General features: G+C 38.9%; 1 protein-coding gene across 1 annotated transcript in view; it reads right to left on the bottom strand.

Moving 5' to 3' along the window:
- LOC149286318 (voltage-dependent calcium channel gamma-6 subunit-like) overlaps window positions 1-24,686 on the bottom strand; it is a 47,784-nt gene extending 23,098 nt beyond the window's left edge. The window contains exon 1 of the mRNA XM_089494269.1: window positions 24,368-24,686. Coding sequence (XP_089350395.1) covers window positions 24,368-24,686 — 319 coding nt within the window. The remainder of the gene's footprint in view (window positions 1-24,367) is intronic.
- Window positions 24,687-25,341: the final 655 nt, after the last annotated feature.

Raw genomic sequence — 25,341 nt, 5'->3', positions numbered from 1 at the left:
CACTCTGTCCCCTGATATGCATTATACCCCTCCTGATATGCCTTATAGCCCCCTATATGCCACTGATATGCCACTTTGTCCCCTAATATGCCACTGTGCCCCCTGATATGCATTATACCCCTCCTGATATGCCTTATAGCCCCCTATATGCCACTGATATGCCACTTTGTCCCCTGATATGCCTTATAGCCCCATATATATGCCACAGTGCCCCGATATGCCACTGTGCCCTCCTGATATGCCTTATAGCCCCCTATATGCCTTTACCCTTGATATGCCACCATGCCCGATATGCCTTTTACCCCTATATGCCACTGAGATGCCACTGTGCCCCCTGATATGCCTTATAGCGCCTTCATGCCACTGTGCCCCCTGATACGCCTTATAGCCCCTTTATGCCACTGTCCCCCCTGATACACCTTATAGCCCCTTTATGCCACTGTCCCCCCTGATATGCCTTATAGCCCCTTTATGCCACTGTGCCCCCTGATATGTCTTATGCCCCCCCGATATAAGAAAAACTGACATCACTAAAATTGTTTTTTTATATTTATATTTATTAAATATAGACAAAAAAAATACACAATACAATATAAATATATATAAATATATGGACAATAAATCAAATATTCTAGACATAAAAAAAAACACAAATGCACATAATTAATAGATCCCGCAAAAATTCTACCTGCCCCACCAGGGGTTAATATATCAACAGAAGAAACACAGGGCAAATGAGCATAAAAATAAAGATAATACTTACCCAGTGCTGCTTACTTGTCCTGTTTTTCTTCTGTTGATATATTAACCCCTGGTGGGGCAGGTGGAAGTGGCAGTACACAGTGCACAACGCGCACTAAAATCCAAATCCCCAGCAGGCGCTGCAGCGGGACCTGGATCCTCTCCGGCAGCCGGTAGGGGTCTGTGTGATGCGCGCAGACAGCCGCTTCTCCCCTCCGCTTCCGTTGGGGCTTCCATGATGGAAGCCGCACCGGAAGGTCACGTGACGCTGGGTTCAGTAATAGAAGCCCCGGCGGAAGTGGAGGGGAGAAGCGGAGGATGTCTGCGCGTTTTGCACAGACCCTCACCGGGTGGCAGAGAGGATCCAGGTCTCCTGCAGCTCTGCGGGGGGTCTGGATTCTAGAGTTATAATCCGATCTCTATTTGAGATCGGATTATAGAAGGACGGGAGTTTTTCAGAGCGTTTGCTCTGAAAAACATAATTTTATAAATCGATAAAAATCGATTCAACTAATCGATTATGAAAATCGTTGACAACGATTTTCATAATCGATTATTATCGATTTTATCGATTCGTTGTTGCAGCCCTAGTTCATACACAGTGACAAAGGTTTGGGGAAATCCTTCCTACAGTTAAATCAAATGAGAGCCCATGACCTTGGTTTCTGTTCAGCTATTTCTATATTTATAAGCTGATTAATGAATGTTTGAATGATAAGAGTGTTGATCACTTCTAATCAAGAATTGCCAAATATGCAGTTACTAAATAAGTTTATCCTGTAAGAATGTAGGCGTTGTGATCCTTTAGGTGCTTTTAGTAAAAGTAGATAATCCACGTAGGATTGTGTCAGATTACATTTCAAAGACTACGTTATTCCATTTACTTTCCTCCACAAAAAGCACGCAGATTGACTAAAAGGTGCCTGGTTTCTAAAGATATCACTTTGTTAATTTTATAAATGTCCTTTGTTAATGCCAACTAATACTATAAAATAGTTGCATCCATTGCAACAATTCTGCGACGTCAACAGCAAAGCACACTGACGTCAGCAGGAAAGCTCACCGACGTCAGCGGGTAGTCCTGGCCACATCCCGCAAGGGAGGCTCCAGGTAGCCGGAGCCAAAATGCAACTTTTGAATATATTTGTGCCCTGTGTCATATTACTACAGTGTAGAATGAAAACAATTCTTGCAGGAAATGTATAGATCAAAATATGATTACATTTCAAACAATGGTGCCATTTTTGGAATTCAGGTATATTACGCTGGTAGATATATCATTAAAAAAACTGAAACCTTTACATTTTACGATTTCTAAGCAATGTATTAAAAAAAAATATAAAAACATACAAACTCAGTAACATGGGGGTCACAGGGGATAGTGGTTGCACATAGACGAGAAGAAAGTCACAGTAGTATAATATGTGGCTGGCCCCGTGTGGTAAAGAGTTAAAGAATGGGTACTCTCAGGATAAGGTGCACATGAAAAGTTGAGTGTTATAGTAGTTTAGTCTCTGCTACCTTTGCAACAGGAACAGTAGGTTTGCTTTGGTGATGACTAGGTGACCCTTCACTTTAAGGTCAGAGGCCACCTGATAATGAGAATGCGGCCAGCGGCTGAATATGCAAGGATGCACATTTCGTTTTTATGCTTATGTACTGCGCAGTGGTACATCCAGCTAGCTGTCGGACTCTGCTATACCTGATCTGCTGGATGGGTTTGGGGCACTGTAGGCCAGCGTTCCTCCGAGCATTTGTCCAGTGAGCCAGATGGCTAGTCCGGACCTCATGGTTTTGTATAAACTACCAGGTCCCAAGAACAGGAAATTAAGATGGCTGTTCGCTCTGTATACATGTAAAGTGATTTTTAATATGTATATTTTATATATATATATATATTCTATAAAAGTAAAAAAGTTAAGATATAGCATGTTCCCAAGAAAAAGATTGAGCGTAATTGCTTCAGCCCTATTTAAAATATGAATGTGATAGTCTAATCAGTTGAACCAAACTGGTAGGACATAGAGAAAGGTCACTTTAATGCAATGGTATGGTGTCAGATTAACATATACAACATATAAACAGATGTTACATAGCATATATTTTCATACACAGTTTGTTCTGTTTCGCTACAGATTTCAATGGGTCCCATTTAATGGCTGAAAAGCAGAATTGTATTATGAATACATGAGCTGTCAATCATATACTTAATTATCCTGTCAATTAAAGATGCTAACTGGCGTTAAGGCCCTTAAACACTAAATAAGATGGTTTGCATCTACAAGTGTCACATATAAGTGCACTGAAACTGTTTGCAATGAAGAACCATTTATATTTATTTTAATAACGGTTACACGGCACATTAGGTTTGCTCTGTAGCCACTACTGGCTGATTGATGGCCACTGGAAAATGACCTTGTGTTCTGTCCACTGTGAGCAAAAGATTCAGAGGTAAATTAAGTCAACCCACAAAACATAAGAGGCAATAAAGATTTGTTTCTGCGAGCTCATAGTCATTATAATTTCAAAGTATATTATGCAATATGAAGGGTCAGTCCCAGTGACCGTCTACTGCAAGAAGAGCTTGCTTGACCCTGATTAACACATAGTTCAATTAAGCTAGAGGTCCTAAAAACAACAAAAAAATTAATTATTCATAGTACTGGGCCAGCTTAGCCCTTGTGCAGGTAGAAACCTGTCAGGGTTAGACCTTTATGCACATACCTCGGAAGTTCCACGATGTGACTAATGGAGCCCCCCTATTCGGGGGAGTGGTTTTGTGAGGGTGGGGCTATGATGTATGTGGGTGGGGCTATCCCTAAACTCCTTAAGTTTCAATGGGATGGGAGGGGCCTAAATGCCAGTCCCACAACCTGGAGCGCTGTGACCCAGAGAAGCTTGCTTGGCAAAAGCCAATCAGTGGCAGGAAAGTACTCCCCATAAAATCAAAGGAAGCACTTTCTGCACATGTTCAAACAGACACCTGCCAGCAGTGTTCACCAAGCCAGCACTAGCAGTAAGTATGTTATGTGCAAGGAGAAATACCTGAAAGGGTACGGGAAAGGACGATTCTGCAGAATTACCCCATACATTTGCAAGGGGGTGACATAAATTGAAAGGGACCTCTAAGATATCATATACATTAAATTGCATATAATGGCTGGAGTTATATACACATATACACATTGAGGAAAACCTCATACACACAATTTTTTTTAACATCAAAATAAGAAAACTAACGTTTATTCCATGCATACAAAATCTATTCCAAAATTAAAAATTTACACTAATCACAAAAACACATTTCACTATGTACTGTAAACGAACCCTGTATGTTCCGTGGGAATAAAATCCCTGCAAACAGAACATTACATAAAGACCTCAAGGCTGATTACAGTCAATTCCAGAGGCTACCCCTCCTTTGAATATATACAAAGCATAATTGTGACATCATGCATACTTCTTCACGCTCCTACTCCATCTGTTGATATGCCAATATACTTTGTAATTACACCTTAGTAAGAAGCAGGATAATAAGTAGTTGGTGACGCAGTAAACTTTCATTCACTTGAATAGAGCTTAATGTATAATTAACTGCATTATCTCGTTTACTTGAAGAAGAAATGTATGGAATTTTAAAGACCTGTATTTTTGGGGAAATACTACAGTTGTGTACATACAAAGGTGTCACCAATTACTAGCAAATAATGCCTCCTTACTCATCGGATTCAAATGTTTGAATGCTTACAATATTTCAATCAATGTTTTATGTCTTGTCCATGTCTAGAAGAAGACTTTAGGGTTAAGACCAGTCACCAACAGTATAGGAACCATACAGGCCATTCAATTGTTATTGTTTTCAGGCTTTGCTTTGGGCATCCACTGCCATAGCACCCAGTCCCACTGCTATTAATCTGCTTCCTACTGACGTTTGATGCTTCGTTGCATCAACGCCCTATGCGACCCCTCTGTAGGTCCAACCAACCAAGGATAAAGAAGCTTCTCCAACAGAGAGTTGTGTTACATACCATCAGGAAGGTAATGTATGAGCTACAGCCGATGTCAGCGTGTCTGCTTTTCCTGATTTAACAAGCATACATTGTAGGGTAATTTGCACATTGCTTTGGGTTTACTAATCAATATACAAAGAAACAACAGAGATTACATACAATTACTTAATTCATTTGCTTTAATGAGCTTGACTGCTGAAAATGCTGCGTAAGATGAAATGGCAACTTCTTCTTAAGCTCTCCTTTTAAAGTTAATAGATGGTTATTTCTCTTGGTAGCTCCGGGGAGGTTTGATTTAATGCTTTAGTTAAGCCATTCACAGAGGAAAACTTTATGCGAGTCATCATTATCAATAATGCCCAGCTTTACGTTCATTGCGAGACTCTTTCTATGACCCCTGCACTGACCTTGACAGTACCTTGAAGTTTGTACTTGAAGACGCCTAGCTGAATGTTGTGCGTGTGTGCAACTGATAGTATTATATATTTAGATTCTGCATTTGTTATGCATGGCTAGAATATGTGCTCTACTGACATCACCTTGAGTTTACCCACAGTGCAGTGGAATTAATGCCAGTTGCCACGGTAACCAGAATTTTCAGGAAGTGCGCTTCAGATGCTTTAGAAAATTGGAGTGAAGTAACAGAGAACGAGAGCGAAGTTAAATGCAAACGGCAAAACTTCCTGTTATTTTCTCCTATGACGATTGTTAACAAGGAGAATTCTATTTTTGTTGGAATGGTATTGTTTGAAATGATTTACTGTAAATTGCTGCCCCTCCTTTGAAAGGGTTACACAGATACGAAAGGTGGAGACTGGATGAGGATGATAAGAAATGTAGTCCTATAATATGGAGAGAAAAAAACATTCTAGCTGTCTAGCGTCCTTGGTACAGAAATATCTTTAACCGCACTGTAACTAAAATGATTTCTTATAATATAAAACAAATAATCTGAGTCTTGATTTTCTGTGGCAACGCAGCAATTTGAAAATTGTCACGCTAAATGCGCTAACAGGATTTGGTCACTAATTGCAGGATAGTTGCAAATTTAACTCTTTTAGATTTATTCACTAAAGTGAGAATCGCCAGGGAAGTTTGCAGGTGGTTACGGTTTCTATCCTGACTGTGCATTATAAAGGGCTATCTGGCAAATTTCTTTAAAATAGGGGCTAAGCTGCATAGTCCAAGCAGTGAGATAACTCAAGACATCTAAGTGACCTCAATATGCTTTCTAAAGGGCCATCCAAGCTATTCTTGGAACAGAAGCTCACTTGGTTTAGCCCCTCATAGCTCCAGGCTCCAGGTGAAGCCCTGTTTATCCAGGTCACAGGTCTTTATCTCTTCCAATACTTGCCCAATTTCCTATATGGAGCTAACCTGTCTTTAATTATGGTGAACCCTGGTCCTTGGGCAGCTACCTCCTCCAGAACGCCAGGTCCAGTCAATGAGGTTTAAGCATTCATAAAAGAAAGCAAAGTTTGAGAGTTGAAGGGGACCCTGACTCTGCCGAGCATGAAGAGTCATGCATAAGAATTCATAACTTAACATCTGCTTGTACCTTGATCCTGGAATAGTGGAATCTAGATTTCTCCAAGGTGTTCTATTTGTCATATGAGATAATGTTGTGACCACAAATTAATCCTCTGGGGCATATCTTGCTCAAAACATGTTTTCTCGTAAATACAGTTTCCTGAGCAAATTGGAAAGGCATAAGACTTAAGTGGTTTTTTGCCATAGTCTGAGCACTCCAAATCTAATTCTCTGTGTCCTAAAAGCATGTTTAGCTATATTTTCCACTTGAGGACGTGACTAGCCTGATAACTGCTCCAACTAAATGTAATAATTGATTTGCTAGCTAACACAGATGGGTTTTGTAGTCAACAATATTTGGATTAACATTGTTTTCTTTGCACAAATCCATTTTAACAACCTCTATAATACACCTAGCACATGTGAAGTAGTACCAGACAGTATGTACAATCCATATGTATATATTTTTTTGAAGGGAGTGTGTAAATAATGGTGGTTCCAGTCATTTATGCATAGGAATGTACTGCGGATTAAAATCAATGTGTGGGATTGGCTGCACGAGTGGCATAAATTGTAAGTGGCACACAAAGGGGACATCAGTCCTTACTGCCAGCCTGGGCTTATATATCTATAAAATGCATGCATGCATGAAGTGAACAGAGTATGTTGGGTGGCTATGTAGTGTTCATGGGATTCATTTTATTTGCAGAAGGAGTTTGTGGATGAGTCTGCAATAGAAGGCTGTCATGGTCACTGACTTTATTATGTATTATCACGACCATCTTCAAGACAGGACAAAAGGTGCAACTGCTACAGGCCAAGGCTTACCATAGAGGCCACAGCAGTTGTCCCCAGAGCCCCTTGACATCTGCCATAGTCTGGTGGAGATCTATACATCGGCTAGCAGAGATTTCTCCAAATGCTTCCTCCCTTACATCTTGTGCGCCCCCTGCTTTTGGAGGGTGTGGGGATATGATGCCCTTTTAAAGCCTAGAGCATCACTTAGGTACAGTTTGATGGGGTGTCCCATGGGGAGAACTTGCCCAAAGTCCATGTATGTTTAAAGTATGTAAGCTTGTATGAGCTGGGCCCTCCTTACTTTTGGTTTCTGTAAGTCCAAATCGTTCTGTGATTTTATATCCTGTTTACCCATTGTGCATATGATGGCGATATATAAATGAATTAATATGAAGAATAATGAAGAAGGTTGTATGCACTATAAAGCTGGGAAGTTCTGATTGTAGGACGGCTGAGCTGGCCCTGCACAATGCTTTGGTCATGAGATAAGGTAACAAGGATCGGCTTGAGTTGAAATCTGTGTGAGTATGGTAATAGCGTCAGAGTTCTGTGTAGAAATGGTGAATTTTATTAAAAAAAGTTAATATATCTTGTATTACTTATTTACTAGGCAGTACCCATTTACATCCTCAGTAGCACCTCCACCATGAATCAGGAGGGGGACAATCTCATGTATGTTAGTTTTTGATTTCAGTTTGAGTTCTACTGAGCATGTGCAAGACCTGTACTGACAAATGGCATGAAGGAGTTAAATGAGACAGAAGGCTCATTTTTGAACTCCAATAACTAGAAAATGCCTGCGCTAATTTGTAGTGGAGTCTGTGGACAATGGACTCCAATATTCATTTAACATAAAAATAGGGGTGGGGTGTTCCTTTAAATGGGAACTGCTGCTTTCAACATTAATGTAGATTATGCTTTGGAGATAAAGGGAAAATACTAATAGAAAAAAAAGGTTGAAGTGTAGGGAAAAGGGTTGTTTTAAACACTATCTAACTCAGGGACATGCAAAGGCAGGTGCAGTGGGTGCATGACACTCAGGCTCTCCAAAAACACCCTGTGGGGTCATGTAAGGGGGTCACTGCACATAAATTCTATGACCCTGCAATAGTTGGGCAGCAGCGGCATGGCAGCTTGCATTGAGTAAGCAAAGTAAGAGAGAGAAGGACGGAGATGATGAGAGAGGGTGTATATGTATGCATGTATGTATGTATGTATGTATGGTGTTGGAGAGTCTGTGTGTGTGTTACTGTATGGTGTTAGCATGTACTGTATGTGTGTATGGATGTTAGTATATAGTGTTAGTGTAGGTGTGTGTCACATTGTGAGGGAGACAAGGGAGAGAGTTACTGTTAAAGTAAGTTTCCATGATGGTGTGTGCATGTGGTTTAGTTAAAATGAATTCAATATATATAAAAAAAAATGCGTATGTGTGTATATACAAGTGTATATATGTATATATATACTGTGTATATATATATATATATATATATATACACTCTTGCAACACATCTAATTGATATGTGCGCAGATGCAATAGTGCAATGTTAGAAACTAGGAATTGTGACAAGCTAAAATTACCATTAAGGATAAAAATTACCATCTATTAAGGATAAAATGTGGTAATCTAGGCGTTTTTATGAGTAATACATAATTTAATTTATTTCCATGGCATTGCTTTTACTTTGTTATACAAGCATGGTATGTTTTATCACAAATAACAGATGTAATACATGAGATTTTTAATAGGACTGGCTTTTTCCGTGACAGGTTCTATGACTTAGCCGATGATTAGGCAGAATGAAGGTCCTCAGAGAGAGTTAAATTTCATTTAAAAAAAATAATAATCCATAGTATATTGAGCCCTTCCACATAAACACAAGGAAGAATGCTTATCAGAGAAAGAGGCTGTTTTAAGTTTAAACCCCAGTGTAACTATCTCAGATTGTGACATGCAATCAAAACTAATTTAGTGGTCGTCCATTGACCTTTTTGGCTTTGATTCTGCAAAAAAAGTCAACACTTCTGATTCTTAACCGATGGTTTATGGTTATTAACTATTAAGACCAATAAAGCAGTTAAACTATAAAAGCATCTAGTGGATATTTGAGTTCCCAATAGACCAGCTGTTAAACTCAAGCTTTTCTACGTTAGTAGAAAGAAAAGCGTGTCCTTTCAGTGGAGCGCAACATTTCAACAGAAACAATTAATTTCATGGGCATACTTTAGTACATATGCGAAATATGACTGGTAACTGTTTTTGCATTTTAATTAATTTGAAACTGAATAAGTACATATTGTTGTGGTTTAGTAAAAGTTTAGTAAGCATTCTTTTTGGAATTTGTATGCAAATTAATCAACATACCGGTATTTCTAATTATCTATAATATTGCCTAGAATCTTAAACAACTCAATAGGGATAAATATGGAAACAATTCCAAAATTCTGAGCAGTTTCCATGAAAACCAAATGAATTTTTCTTATAAATATGATAGTGAGAGTTTAAAAAGTAAATATATTTTAGGTACTAACTTTACATATCTAATACACTTTCTGTGTACTTGCCATTGCCAAATCCGACACTACAATTTTCCTGTATAAATCAGATTAAATATATTTTTAGTGGCTTTCAATCATTTTGGCTAATTTATTGATGAATAGTCAACAAAGCAGACACATTCAGAAAATAATGACTACTGCTTCAGCAAAAAAATAAACATTCTTTACAATCATTATTCCCATTGTGTAATGTGGCTCACTAAGAAAATGTGAGTAGCAGAGGTTTGCTGAGTCGGATCTATGGATTGTCGATTTACCACCCGACTGTTAAAGCAATAAAAGTTTATTGAAACACGGGAGAAAGAACAATAAGGTAAGACACTGTTTGTAAAACACAAGTACAGGTCTGAATTGTAGCTCTCCGTAATTGGCATCATAAATCTGGCAAAACATTTTAAATGCTAATGCTTGGGTTGAATAAGTCATCGAAGGTGTTCTTTAATGTGGCTCGTTCTTCACAAGGTATAGATGAAGGCAACTCACCAGAACTTGGAAAATCTGTGAATGTAACTAACAATTCAATATTTTTATATATTAATCAGTGTTAATGAGGCAAATAATGTTTTGTCATGGGATGTGCATATGGTTGAGCCTCAATTGCATCTTGGCAAGACATACCCTTTCTCAATCCTCTACTGTGAATGGACATATTAATATGTTCTTAGTCACATATTAATTGATAATTCTTGTCTATGCATGACTGTCCTCCTCCAAAACGTGACCCAAATAATAAACACACAGTGTAAGCCTGCAATGGGATAAGCAGCTTTTCAGAGGATAGACATTACACCTTGTTGTAGTCATCAGGTTTGTCTCAAGTTGGTCTAAAAATGTTGACTTACACATGATGAACTTCCCAGGGTAGGTGCCTGGAGCTCTCCCTTCTCTGGAAGAGTAGCTTTGTTAAGGGGCAAGGTGGCTGCATATAAAGGTGTGATTAGTCCCAGACAGGGTTTAGTGGGTGAAAAGTGTCCAGGACGTGGGTGTAGCCAAACAAAAGGAGAAGCTGGCCGAGGGAACAGAGGATTCACCCATAGATTCCAGGTCACATCCACAGTTTTCGCTGCTATAATGATCAAATATGCAGGTTTCCATTGAAAGATCTACAATCCACTCAATTTCCCACTAATAAACATCATCATTTACATGGCTACATTTTACGACCTACAGAATAATGTGAAATGCGAATAGGTTCCTGTGAGTATATATAGTGACCATATATGGTGCAGCCCGAATGGAATGTTTTATTTAGTGTCTCCATGGAAACTATTAAATGTGAATACTGTAAGATTAACATGTTGGACTATCTGTGCTGAGTTACCATGGAGACTAAAAAGGGAAATTCAGCTCATCGTTCAATAGGGAATGGGAGACACAGTATGGATCTGTGGGTTAGAATAACAATTTCAACGTTTCAATGCTCATTTTGTATTAACCATCTAATGATTATAAAAGATTAATAAGGATACATAGTTTAATTTCTTCAATAAATAGCCCTGTTTGCACGATGCTGTATATTTTGATGTCATCACAGTGTGGTGGCCTCTACCCATCTCTTCTATATCCTACTACAAGTATCATTGTCTTACTGTGTGGTCACAAACACAAAAAAAACACAATTCTAGATCCTTGCTGTTCATTGCATTGATTATCCCATCTCGCTAGTTAATTTCAGAATCCTAGTTGCCATGGTAACATCAGCAGGTCCTTTATATAGCACCTCAGTCAATGACATCATCTTTAGAATTTTGTCTGCTTTGCAAGTTACCATTAGCTTCCAGGAACAAGTGAAAAGAGTTGTGTTGCAATCTGATCCGAGCCTTTAAGAAAATAAAAACATGTTCCTTCAAATGTGTAAATCTCCTTCCCTTTAGCGGCAGTTAAGTGATAAATCTTTCCGCATGAAGGTCACGCTTACACCAATTTACTCCCAGATTTCACAGCTCCGGAATTAAATATTAACTGATATTCAGGTTGCAATTTAGGAAATGCAGTATGAATATTTATGATTGTATACAACACAGAAGAAACTACAGGGTAAGTAGGAACACAAATCTATAGAATACCTCTGCTTTTGACTTGATATTTAGCTTGTAATCCCAAAATGGGAGACTTGTGGTTACTGGTTACTCATTCACCCTTATTTCTGCATTGGTGTAGGAGTATTTAAGTAAACTAGAGCAGGGTAGAGACCAATGCCACCCATCAACCTCTTGACTGTGGAGTAAAAGCTTTGTAGGTGCCTACTGCCTAGTCTCTAAGCCATGCCTCAATTACAACCTACCAACTATTAAATATGGACCACAGCTTTAGGCACAATTGCATTATATATATATATATATATATATATATATATATTTAATATACTGCCTACATAATATATTACAATCCAATTTTTGTGGATTCGGTACAATTTTGTTGTATTTATTGTAACATGTTTTCTGCACATACCTTCTCACAAAGTAACATACCTAGACACATATCAACAAACATACCCACATTAACACGTTAACATGCACCCACACTTACATACTTAGACACATACTGACATACTTACATAAATACACACTTACCTAAACACACATGCAGTAACACACTTAAGCCCACACACACAGAGTAACAGAGTTACTTACACACACTGACTCTAGATTGTAAGCTCATTTGAGCAGGGCCCTCTTCGCCTGTTGTTTCTGTATGTCAGCTTGTTATATACTTATTGTTATGTCCTTTCTACCCTTTGTAAAGCGCTAAGGAATCAGATGTTGCTATATAAACAATAAATAATAACATACATAATTAAACACACCCTGATACACTTCCTTAAACACACGCACTAACATACTTATTTTAACGCATACACACTTCCTTAAACACACACATACACTTATTAAAGCCCAAAGGTATAATGTTAAAAAGGAAGCAGATATGAATCTCTAAATGGGTTGTTGGCAAAACACTAATGTGAACTGGAACCATTGCCAGGCTGTCCCTAGGAACATATTGGTTGTTAACCTTGCATGACCTAACTAGAAATCATCATTGGCAGGAACACAGTAAATTTTTAGTTTGGTTACAAAGTGTCACAGAAGAGTACTAAAACCAGACGTCGGGTCCAATACATTTCTGATGTGTAGGTATTTCAGCACTCAATGAACATTTCTTCTCAGAAGACACACAGATATATATTTACACTTTTCAGTGCAGATGAGACAGCAGGACATTGTTCAGCCTTCTTGTTCTAACAATAATAACATCGGAACTCTCCTGCTCCGTTATAAACCTTACTTGGTATGAAAAAAATAGCAACTTCAAAAGTCAGGATGAGCCAGCTAACATGAAAACCCAACACTGCTAGAGGTAGAAGTCTTCTCAAGAAAATAAGTGATATCAAATATTTAGGACAATATTGTTGTCAGTATACTATCCTAGATATTAATTGTTTGTCTAAATACTCCATTAGCTTCAAATAATAATGACATAATTATTTAGAAAATGCATTATTAAGTGGTACTGACACAAAAAAAATCAATACAATGGAAATTTGACATTAACGCTGCTATCTCTATAGTTGCTTCCATACTCCATCTCCCTATAACATTTTTTTGCTATTATGCTGACCTTTCCATCCTCGGTTTGTTCTACAGTATTGAAAATGTAAATTGTCACATTTTACATCCTGTTGAATTTCGTTCTCATCCCATAAAACGAAGGAGCACTAATACCATACTCGGATTAAATACCTTGTAAACAATTTAATGAGTAGGCTGTAAAGTGTATCTAGTACAAGCAGAAATGATGCAAACTTCTGATATTCTCTTGTCATTCAGCCTCAGTACTGAGCCACTTGACCCCATTCCTTGCACCTCCTACATTCTGTTCCATTATATTCCCACCCTCCTTGCAACACGCTGTCATCTGTTCATTTTGAAGAAACCTGCCCAATGATCCTATATACTTACACCTATTACCCCTTCTCCCATTGGTCTCCAAACTACAAAAACGGTTGGTCTGCAATTTAGTGTCCATCCTCAACTTTCTATTGAGTAAGCTCTCATGAAAATGTCTTCTTTTTCCACTTTGTTCTCCACACTATTAAATGTAAGGCTGCTTCTCATTATTTATCCTCTTGGACCCCTCTGTGGCATTTGACAATGCTGGCATCATGCAAACCTTCCTATGGTATCCGTGACACAGTTTTCTCCTCAGCTCTCCTCCTTAATTTCAGCTAGTACAGCCATTTTACAAATGATATCCACATCTTGATATAACAGAAAATACTGAGATCATTATTATTTATTGTTTTATATAGTGTCATGATATCCCACAGAGCTGTATAATAGGTATACAGGACATAATAAGTAGTGTATAAAATAACAACTTGACAGAAACAAGAGGAAAGGAGGGAGTTGGGGCTTATTACAAGAGGTAGAGTGTAAATGTTAACGATGGAACAGCCACACTGGTATTGTCCAAAGACAGGAGAAGGACTAGGAAAGGTGAGCTGAGGAAGACAGGACGAAGGGTGTTAACGCATAAGTTAATAGGCATCCTTAAAAAGTGGATCTTGAAGTACCAAAGGCAGGGGGAAAGACAGAAAGCCCCGGGGAGTAAAGATGGATAGGACAGGGGAGGGCATTCTAGAGGATAGTGGCAGCCCTTGAGAAATTTTGCAAGCGTGCATGAGAACTAGAAATCCGAACAGACAGAAACGATCGGAGCAATGAGCCTGGGTAGGAGAGTATTTGGAGATGAGCGAGGAGAACCACTATGAGACAGAGGCAAGGCAGTTGGTTACAAGATCTAAGAGAGAGGGAGAGAGATCAAGAGAGGATAGGTAGATCTGAGTATCATTGGCATAACGGTGGTATTGAAAGCCAAAGGTTGAGGTATTGTAAAGTGAGAGCACAAAGGGTCCTAGAACTGAGCCTTGGGGCACATTAATTGAGAGGGGAAGGGGAGGGGAAGTGTTAACTGAGAGGGAGACACTTGAAGGTCAAGTAGGATTAGCATTCAGTAGTGGCACTTGGATTTAGCTGTGAGTTGGTTATTATTAGTAACTTAAATAATGGCAGTTTTAGTAGAATGTTGAGCGTAGAATCCAGATTGAAGAGGGCCAAGTAAAGAGTTGGAGTCAAGAGACTTCATTGGTGTATGCAATTAATGTAAGAAGCTTGGAGGCCAGAGGAATCATAGAGCTGGGAAGGTAGTTGGAAAGTTCAGTAGGGTCCAGCAAAGGCTTTTTCAAAAGCCGAGCACTGACTTCTATTCAGTGCTCGGTCATTGTTCTAGCTGAGCAGTGCCTTTTACAGTATACCTACCTGATTGTCTCTCCGTTGCTGAATTGTGCCTGTCCCTGACTTTTGCTGCCTTCTCCACTCCTGATCCGGCTTGTATGATAACCATCTCTGTTGCTAACCCTTGCCTGTCCCTGACTTCGCTGCCTTCTCCACTCCTGATCCGACTTGTATGATAACCATCTCTGTTGCTGACCCGTGCCTGTTCCTGACTTCGCTGCCTTCTCCACTCCTGACCCGGCTTGTCTGACGATTCTTACAATTCATCAGTGCCTTTGCTGCATACTGGGTTCCTCACTTGTATTCTCAAGAACTTTGTGACAGTAAGAGGCGAGGTAAGAGGGCAGAAGAAAGGAAGTGGTGGTCAGAGAAGGGGAAAGGGGAATTTGAGAAGTTAGTGAGAGAGCACATGCTAGACAAAATAAGATCCAGGGTGTGACCATGATCACGAGTAGTTAGTATGCCGTGTGAGATAAAAGGAGGAGGTAATGGATGTAATGCAAATAGTTTGTAACAGTCTAAACAAGAGTGACAAAGTTAAGCTATTTCAAGCATCCTACACTTTCAGAGAAGCCATGCAAAATATCTTATGTATGTTAAGGACCCCTGAATTCCCTGTTCTGATCTGGGCTATGTTTAAAAGATGTAACTTATTTTAAAATAAAATCTGAAATGCACTGACTTACTGGTGTTATAATGCTAAAATTTTGGCAGCTGCATCAATCATATGCATTTAGTGACTTTAGTGAGTTGTTTTTTTAATCACTGCTTGCTTTGTATATGACATTAAACAATTTTGTATTTAAGATCACTTAGCTTTGATCAATAACACCGAACAATATGGCATTGTACTGATAGTTCCTTTTATTACCTAATTTCTGTAAAGTTTACTCTTCTTAAAGTAACAATACAGTTTTTGTATTCTTAATATTATTAGTTATATACATTATATATTTATATAATGTACACAACCTCAGCTTTTTTCAGCTCTACGTTAGTGCTACTTAGTTACAGTAGTTGCTTGTATGTTACTGGTCCATGTCATTGTAAAACAAAAAGAAGGGTTAAACAATTAAAAACTTTTGGATAAATATATCTGCCCTTTTAGCAGCTTGCCTGTGCCACCTGTACCCCTTAAACAGTCTGCCTGTGCCACGTCTGCCCTTTAACAGTCTGTCTGCTCCACCTCTGCCTCCCTAAACATCCTACCTGTCCTCATTCACCCATTCACTCTCCTGAACCCCCTTACCTCTCTTGAAGACTGCATTGGTACGTTATTAATTGGTTATTAATACTTGTTTTTCCATTCTTACAAAGAGAAATAATATAAGCTGAGAACAGCTAGTTGTAACTTTGGTCGTTACGTTGGTCATTGCCGAAACATAAAAAAAAAGTCAAATGATTTTGTCACAAATGTAAACACATACAAGATCAACAACTTTTTAAAATCGCATTTATTCACATCAATTTAGAAGGCTAGAACAATTGAAAAAAGAAAAACTTCGACTAGTACTTGAGAGACAAGTCAATGGACATCATAAAAGCAAAGTAAGTATCTTAAGAAACTTGTCCTTCCCCTTCTGACTTCTCACTTTCTCCTCTAACTCTCCTCACTGAAATTGTATCCTAGACGGCATCCTACTACATGAAGTTCAACATCTCCATTGTTAACTTCTTCACTGTTGCCCTTATACCATTATCCACCACTAACCAGTCCATTAGAAAATATCAATTTGGAAAGGAGTTGATATAATTACTTTTGTGGAACTCTAGAATGAAGATAAATCATGAAATAGTTTACACATTTTTCTCCATCTTCTCCCTTTTATTACTCAATGACTAAAAGTAGACAGACGTCTTCCTGCACTTCTTCATGAATATTGGCCAAAACGTATAATTACCTTCCTATAAGTGTCTTTTCTTCTTTGCCTATATATTGCCGAAAAAAACCATAGCCATCCCCATCTGGGATATCCATGAAGCTGAAACTAATTCAAGTTTCATTTCATGCTTTGTGTTGAAATATGAGTCTGCTACACTGCTGGTGGCAGGAATTAACTCTTGCATACCTCTTACCACTATAAGAATAAGTCTTCATTTTTAATTGTGTAATTTATTGATACTCTGCCTAACAGCATTCAGAATTGAGTCTGGCTTTCATATATTTGCATCAACGTCCATGGTGGACATGGTGGAAATTGATAAAACAAAAAGCAGCAGTAATTCCCTCTAATTTGAAACAAAAAAAATCTCTCTGTAAAGATCAAATTATATTATTAGTCAATATTTTTAAGGGTTCAAAGCTGAAATTGTTAATCAAAAATTAAACGCAGTGGTGCATGTTCACTTTAAGCTTTATTACCTTCCACATCAGTGCTCTTCAGCGTTCTAGAGGTTTTAGCCCACAAGGCTTCCCCTCCTTGAGTCTTTCAGTTCCTTGGAATGCAAATTGGCTTTTTGTGATTTGCAGACAGTGATAGGAGAATGCCCTTCATCACCCCTGATCATTTCATATGAACTGTTTAACAAGCAGCACGGGCTTCAGTAAGACAGGTTCTTATTAAGCCTGCAGAGGAAGGCTAGCAATACATAGCTTCAATGTATGGCCTAGGAACAATATACACTAGCTTCATTAGGTAGATGTTATTTTATTTATACACTATTAAATTAAATCCTTGTATCATTAGCAAGCTGTAGGAACGGTGGCCCAGCAATTGTATTACTTATGACACCAAGGGGGGATAGTAGCTTTAACATATACTATTTGACCCCCAACACAAAGGGAATGGAATAATTTATAACATGCAAAGTAAAAGGGTTTAGTACCCAAATATTTATCATTAAGACGCAAATTCCTAACTTGCACACTCTCTGTGTCTGTTTGTCCTTGTTGCCTTACCAATGGTCCATTTTAAATTGTGTGGGTTGTACATTTTTAAGAACCATATGCTTGTTTTCTTCTGCGGAGGGGGCGGCAGGCCCTGGTTTAGGAAAAGGGCAGCAACCACGAACAAAAATACATCTCAAACACGCTGGGGACTAGACTTGGGCACAGCAAGCAAAATTGATTCGGGCGAAATTTTCGTTTGTTTTTGCCTTGTATGTTTTGGTGACAACAGAAGAGAGGGACTTAGGAGTAATAACTTTTTATGACTCAAAGGTAAGCTGACAATGCAATAAGTCATCTGAAGAAGCAAGAAGAGAGCTGAGTTGTTTAATGGGAGACATTAGTAGTCGGAAGAGGGAGGTGGTTCTGATCTCTGGTCAGACCCCACCTACAGTATTGTGTACAGTACTGGAGACCCCATCTCCAGAAGGATATTAACATTCTTGAGGGAGTTCAGAGTAGAGCTACGAAAATGGTGAGTGGTTTGCAGGAACAGTATTTCAAAAACAAAAACACACTGCATGTATCTATAGCCCAATGTCAAATTTGGCCACAGATATTTACTGATTTATTATTTTGTGTTGTAAAAAAAAGATTTTGCTGGTAGTAAAAGCATACCTGGAAACTTTCTAAATGGGCTGATGCTGGATGTCTGCACGTTTCCTGAAACTCAATCTCCCCAAAACTGAACTTCTCATCTTCCCTCCCTCCAATGCTAACACTCCCCCATCAGTTTGCCACCTTTCCCCCGTCCCCTCATGCTCGCTGTCTTGGTGTCACCCTTGACTCCAACCTTTCGTTCATCCCCCACATTCAGTCTGTCTCTAAAAACTGCTGTCTCCATCATAAAAACATTGCCCACATCCGTCCCTTCCTAACACAGTGTCAGGCATCCAACCTACCTCGGCGGCCGTGCAGGGTCCCACCACGAACTGCCTCCATGTCCGGACAGCCAAGACGCCGTACGAGAACCACGCGGTTGCGGCGTGGGCCGCATCCCCGGCCTCGATTGAGAGGCATCTCGCGGAAGATGGCCGCGAACACGTTGTCCATGGCGGGGGGGCGTGTCTAACTTCCCAGTTCCATTGAAGCTAGTGCAGGAGGTAAGCAGAGGGCGGGGAATAGGGAGGATTGACAGCTCTACACTGATGGTGGATAATTAGAGGGGATGAGTCAGGATCTGGCAGGGCTATATAAACCCCCAGCACTGTTCAGTCAGTGCTGGCTTGTTAACTAAGCGGTGCTCCATTCCTGTATGCTGATTACCTGAATCTTACCCTTCCTTACCCTTATCTTGTTTGTGGATTTCCTGGCTAATTTGACCTCGGCTTGTTTACTGGACTACGTAAGTTTCCCGGCTATTTTTGACCTCGGCTTGTTTACTGGACTCTGTGCTTATCTATTACCCTGGAACTCGGCTACGTTTAAAAGGACTCTCGTGTATTTCTGTACTCCCTGACTACGGCTTGTGTTAAGACTTCGCTTCCGGTATATGCCTGTCTTTTGTGAAATAAATACCTGCTTGCACCACTTTGGCATCACCTGTGTTTAGCGTCTCACTGCGCTGTGCTCCGTTCCCCTACCTTCTGACACACAGGATGCCACTAAGGCTCTTGTCCATGCCCAGACATATCTCTCACATCGCTTTACTAACGCGTCTCTCCCCTCTGTCAGTCTCTTCACTGGCTGCCTGTGCGCGTCAGGATTCACTTCAAAATCCTGACTCTTACTTTCAAAGCCCTTCACAGCAGTTCCCCTCCCTATATCTCCTCTCTCATCTCTAAATACACTCCTAACCGGTCTCTCCGCTCATCCAACAATCTCCTTCTGTCCTCTCCTCTGATTTCTAGCTCTCATGCCCGCTTACAAGGATTTCACAAGGGCTGCCCCTATCCTCTGGAAAGCTCTCCCCCGGTCTATCCGTCTCTCCCCCTGCCTTCAAAAAATCCCTCAAGACCCACTTCTTTAAGGGCGCTTACAACATCAGCTAAATGAACTTACATTCCTTTAGTTCACCTTTCCTAGTCCCTCTCCTGCAATACTTATACTAGTGTGGCTGGTCCATCCCTAACTTTGGCACTTTTACATTTTCTCTATTGTATAATACACCCTAACTCCCTATAGATTGTAAGCTCATTTGAGCCTGTTGTTTCTGTATGTCATATTGTTATGTTACATACTACTTGTTATGTCCTGTCTACCCATTGTACAGCGCTACAGAATTTAATAGCACTATATATAACAATAAATAATAATAATAATAATGCTGATACTCCTGAAGCATGAACCCTTTAATATCCCATTGTGACAATTCTATGCAGCGACAAATATGTTAACCAAATGGCTCTAATACTGGTCCTCACGGAAACTTTAACTTGTCACTTATGGAACATTTAAAGATACACTTAATTGAGTCACTTGCATTTAAGCAAGAATATCAACCATAACTTGCTGGTAGCCAAAGCACCAATTGGGAGTCATATATATTTATGTCTCACACTCTCATCACTCTGTCACTGCTACTGACAAATTTAAATGATGTCATCACTATTATATGTATATGTTTGTCCCTTCCCAATGTAAATGCTGATAAAATAAAATTAAATGATTAAACTTGTGTTTTGATCAATATACATAATTTGCTTCTAAGAGCTCATTAAATAGTGATTTGAAAATGAAATATAGTAGAGTAAATATAAGAAAATAAGCCAATAACATTAAACATAACTAATATATATAGTCCTTCTTTAACAACTAAATATTAAAACACATCTTCAATAATGATTTGTGTATGGATATATTGGTTTAAAAAAAAGCTGAGAGGTAGAAAATGATTTTATGGATCAACATTGTTAATAAACCATAATTAGCCCTAGTTCTAAAAATAGCAAGTTAAAGTATCATCAATGGCTTCACAGTTTGGTCAAACCTACACGTGCATCTGTTCTTTTTCATAAAGTGTATTACATTGCCATGACAGTGATTAATTTGCTTAAAAGAGGGGATAGTAATTGCGATCCCCATAATTCATGGAAATAGACATTCTGTAAAGTGTCCATAACCATCGTTCGTGCGATAGGGTCTGATGTCACACATGCATTTTTTTTAAATACACTATATGACCATTGAGTTTAGGTGTTCCAGCCATACTCATTGCTAGCAGGTGTATGAAATCAAACACATAGGCAGCCATCTCCGTAGGCAATCACCGGCAGAAGAATGGGCAAAATCGGATTGGAACAGTTATTAGCTTATTTATAACAAATATTACGTTACTTCTCGCAAATGGCTTTAGGGCAAGAAAACAAATTACTATCTAATGTGGCAAAGAAATTATTACAAACATGGGAGCTTTCTTGTATTTTGAATTAGATGCCATATGGAGGTATAATTTAGAGACTTGATTTTCTGGGGCAAAATTTCTAATAATGTAATAAATAATGTGCTTATTTCAAGCATGATGTTTTGATGTGCTGCGTTGAATTCAATAATTTCCTCTCAACGCCTCAAAAAAAAATATTCATCCCTTTTTGGTCCTTGTAGGCTTTGGTACAACTTCCAACAAGCTCGCTAAGCCCATTTGTTCTGTTGCATTTGGCCAAAGTGTGATTTAACCCAGAAACTAATCTTAGCAATCAATAAGTACAGTACTTTTATCACAAGTAAGGCTACTCATTGTTTCCCAGATATATATGTAGATATGTGTTGCTAATAAATCACTTTCTGTGCAGACTACACTTTTTTGTAAAAAAAGAAAGAGAATGTAACATGTGGTATGGGGTGGAAAGCATTGTCCTAAAGTACTGTAAAAATACATTCATGATGGCTCCTGAGTTATGTGTATATTATGTCTTCAACAGACCCATGACCATTACTGAGACTAACAGCCAATCAGCAGACAGTAAGTCATAGCTCCCAAACAGCCAATCAGAAGGATAAACATAGACATAAATTGTTACGTCGGAGAAGAACCATTTGACCCATCTAGTCTGCTCATTTTTCCTGATGTAAGGGATTTAAACCATCAATCCTTGGCCTGGTTCCATAGTGAGGACAGCTTTATGCCTATCCCATGCATCTTTAAATTCCCTCACTGTATTAGTCTCCACCACTTCTGCTGGGAGACTATTCCATTTATCTTTTCTGATAATTTTTATCTTACAAACCTCTTACCGTTTTTGTAGCCCTCCTCTGAACTCTCTCCAATGTGTCCTGTCTCCAGCACTGTACGGAATACTCTAGGTGAGGGCTCACCACAGATCTGTCCCTCCATCTCCCTCTGTACCTCCACCTCCCTCTTCCTGCTACTAAAGCCTCTGACTATTCGACATAGCATTCTCCTTACTTTTTCTGACACTTTATTGCTATGCCTGCTTACCTTTTAAGTCATCAGAAATAATTACTCCTACGTCACTACGTTGTTCCCAAAGCTATATTATGCCTTGGGACTTTTATGTTTCAAGTGCATAATTCTACATTTATCAACATTAAACTGCAGCTGCCACTCTTGCAACCATTCTTCTTATTCACTTTAATGATTTGCCATTGGACTTGGATTCATAAGATTCTTCTAAGATTTTCATTTTGGGACTAAATCATACCTCTCTGGCCCCCAGGCAGACTGCTCTCTGCTAAAACTTTCATATACTGTAACATGTTTCTAGAGAGCTTTGGCACAGCGATCAATGACCAACAGGTGGTTGGAATGCAGTATATCTGATTTCAGACATTGCCACTCCAGACCAATGCTTTCTATTGTTTCTAGAACTATATACTTTGAATCTCTCTTTTTGGAAGAACAAAGATGTTTACAAAATGTAAGCATACAGTAAAAGTTTAACTTTGGGTAATGCTATTTTTGGATGCAACCCACCATTAACATGGCTGGGCTTGCATGTTTTGAAACTGGGGACATGTGGGTCAAACTAGCTCAGATTTCAAAGCAACAGCAACGGGTAGGAAAGTAGTTAGAAATGAAATGAAAAACCAGTCCACTTGCCAATAAAAGTAAAAGATTGGAGAAAAAGACCTTATACAATGTAGAAAGTTATGCGTTTGAGGTTGACATTCACTGCCCTGCTCGCACCATTGGTGTGCAAGGAGTTTCAAGCAGCTGCGGACTTTACTGCTCTTCCCAGAAAGTGTGTACTTATATTCTACCTTTACTGTAAGCCTGCCTTAACACCATACCCTGGAGTCTTTTGATAATATACAGAGGCTCAGATTGTAAAAATATTTATGTTAGACCTTTTTAGTTGGACATCTACACATCTAATAGCAACATATAGTTCTTCTACATGTAAAAGTTGGATACAAAGACAAATTAAAAATACAAATATAAAGATGACCTGCAAAATATGAGTTTTGGAGTAGAGGAAATCCAGGGTAAAATACAGTATTTATTTACCAGAAACTTTCAGTTTATGGTGAAGTATGACTTTTAAGATGCTGTTTTAGTCAAGCAGTATAGATAAACCTAAACTCCAGGTGGTCAACTGTTCTTTTTTCACTCTCATTGCTTCTGAAATCTCTTATGTGTATGAGCTTGTTTACAAAAGTCTGTTCCTACTATCTTCCTACAGTCTGTATTAGTTGCATAGTCGGAAAATAACTATACATATATTATAATACTATAAATTTAATAGAAAGCATCACGTCGTAGGTATACAATTTTTTTTCTACAATTTCTAAATATTAAAACTTTACACTGAATTATGAAAATCTGCATTCTTATTTGCATTACTCCCGCAGACCTGATGTAATATAAAAATACACAAAATGAAATTGACTTAAATTGAAATAAAATACATTTCAAAAACAGAACTTCTGATTTAATTTTAATACAAGAAAATGAAGCAATAAAAAACACAACACATTTTGAAAAGAAGAAACCTTGGTTTCTGATACCTGTGGAATTAAAAAAACTCAAGAAACCAATATCAGATAATAATGCAAACTCTTCATTAATAAAGAAAAAGTTTTCGTCTTAACATTTTATATTACACCTAAATCTACTTGTATATCTGCTATGCGGTACTTATTGTTGTCGCACAAAACTTTTGTTGAAATATATCTAAAGAATTTTTTTTTTAGTTATATAGTTACATTGACATTGCATGTGATATGCATTTATTTTAGGTTACCCATTCTTTTACTACTATGTGCTGATGGAGTAATCTAAATAAATATATCACAAAAGGTACATTAACTAGGGCATCGTATTCCATTGTACCCAAGCTCTTCAACATTAGAATTAAAGATTTATTTCAATATGTCGTATATCATTCGATAATCATTTTATTGAATGATGCAATGGAATTGCAGTAATTTAATACCATCTTCTTGCTATAATCTTAAGTGCTCTATAGCATTTCCCCTCGATTTAAATTTCCCTGGAGCTTTTTAGTGGAACGTCGATCTGTTTATATCTGAGTCCACTGACAGTATGCGGCACTGTGCTCTGAACTTTGCTATGGCCTATAGCAAAAAGTGACCATTTGGCACACGTGTAAACAGCACAAGTACAACACACAAGGTAGATACAGTACCTCCAGGAAGTTCCGCTGGGCCACAGGTTGCACGATACTCATCCACATCTATGACCATTAGTTTCTTGTAGCAGAATTTCCAGAGCCCGAAATGAGCCGCCTCGCAGGTCGTGCTGTGATTCTGCTTGTATGTGTTCACCTCCACCCAAAACTCCGTCCCAACTGCTAGTACGGTAAGAGTCACGCCGACGAGGGCCACGAAAAAGGCCAGCTTGATCTTGCCCTCCTGTGCATCAGTGAGACCCTTTCCACGTTGCCCTCTTCCTCTTCCTGAGAAGCGCTGCTCCTCCTCTTGCATGAAAAAATTAGGCCACATCATTTGGGAAACGGGCTTTTTTTTTCCTCCTCAGACCGAGAAAACTGAATTGAATAACCTGGTGTTGTTACACACAACGCTTTTCCTTCTGCAGTCTTCCTCTGCTTTTCCTTTAGAATTTAGGTCGCTGAAAGGCAATCTGCTGCAAGTTTCGCAGGCTACAGAGGCGCAGCAGGGACATCAATGTGCTCTCCCCCTTTCTGCTTTTCGCTCTCCTCCTCTTGCTGCTGCACACAGACGCACACACATGGCCTGGAAATAATCTCTGCACCTGTTACATTCATCAGATCTCCAGGCAGCGCTGTTATTTTAAGGTTCCCTTAAAGGCACTTGCCTAATGTACATGAGACAGAAATCGGAATGAGGCTAAGAGAAAAATTAAGTTAACTTATCCCATTTCAGCCCCTGATAATGCGTGCACCTGCCCTGCCTTCTGTTGTCTCCGATCCGAGACTGTTGAGCTTGTTCACATGCCAAGCCGTTGTATCTGTTCTGGATTTTATTATGCGCTTTTCTCCTTTCAGCCTTCTTCAGTCTAAGCTCATACCTTTTTTTTTCAAATCCCAGAGCCACTTATGCGTTTCTCCTGGACTGCCAGCGTCTTTCTTTCCGGTTCAATCAGGCCAAATGCTATATTGTCTTCCCCTGCGTTATTGAT

This window comes from Sceloporus occidentalis, unplaced genomic scaffold, assembly GCF_023333645.1.
Source record: "Sceloporus occidentalis isolate IW3139 unplaced genomic scaffold, rSceOcc1.0.p SCAF_70, whole genome shotgun sequence".
Classification (NCBI taxonomy): domain Eukaryota; kingdom Metazoa; phylum Chordata; class Lepidosauria; order Squamata; family Phrynosomatidae; genus Sceloporus; species Sceloporus occidentalis.
Note: the sequence above shows the minus strand (reverse complement) of the source record. Positions and strands in the feature narration are given on the sequence as shown.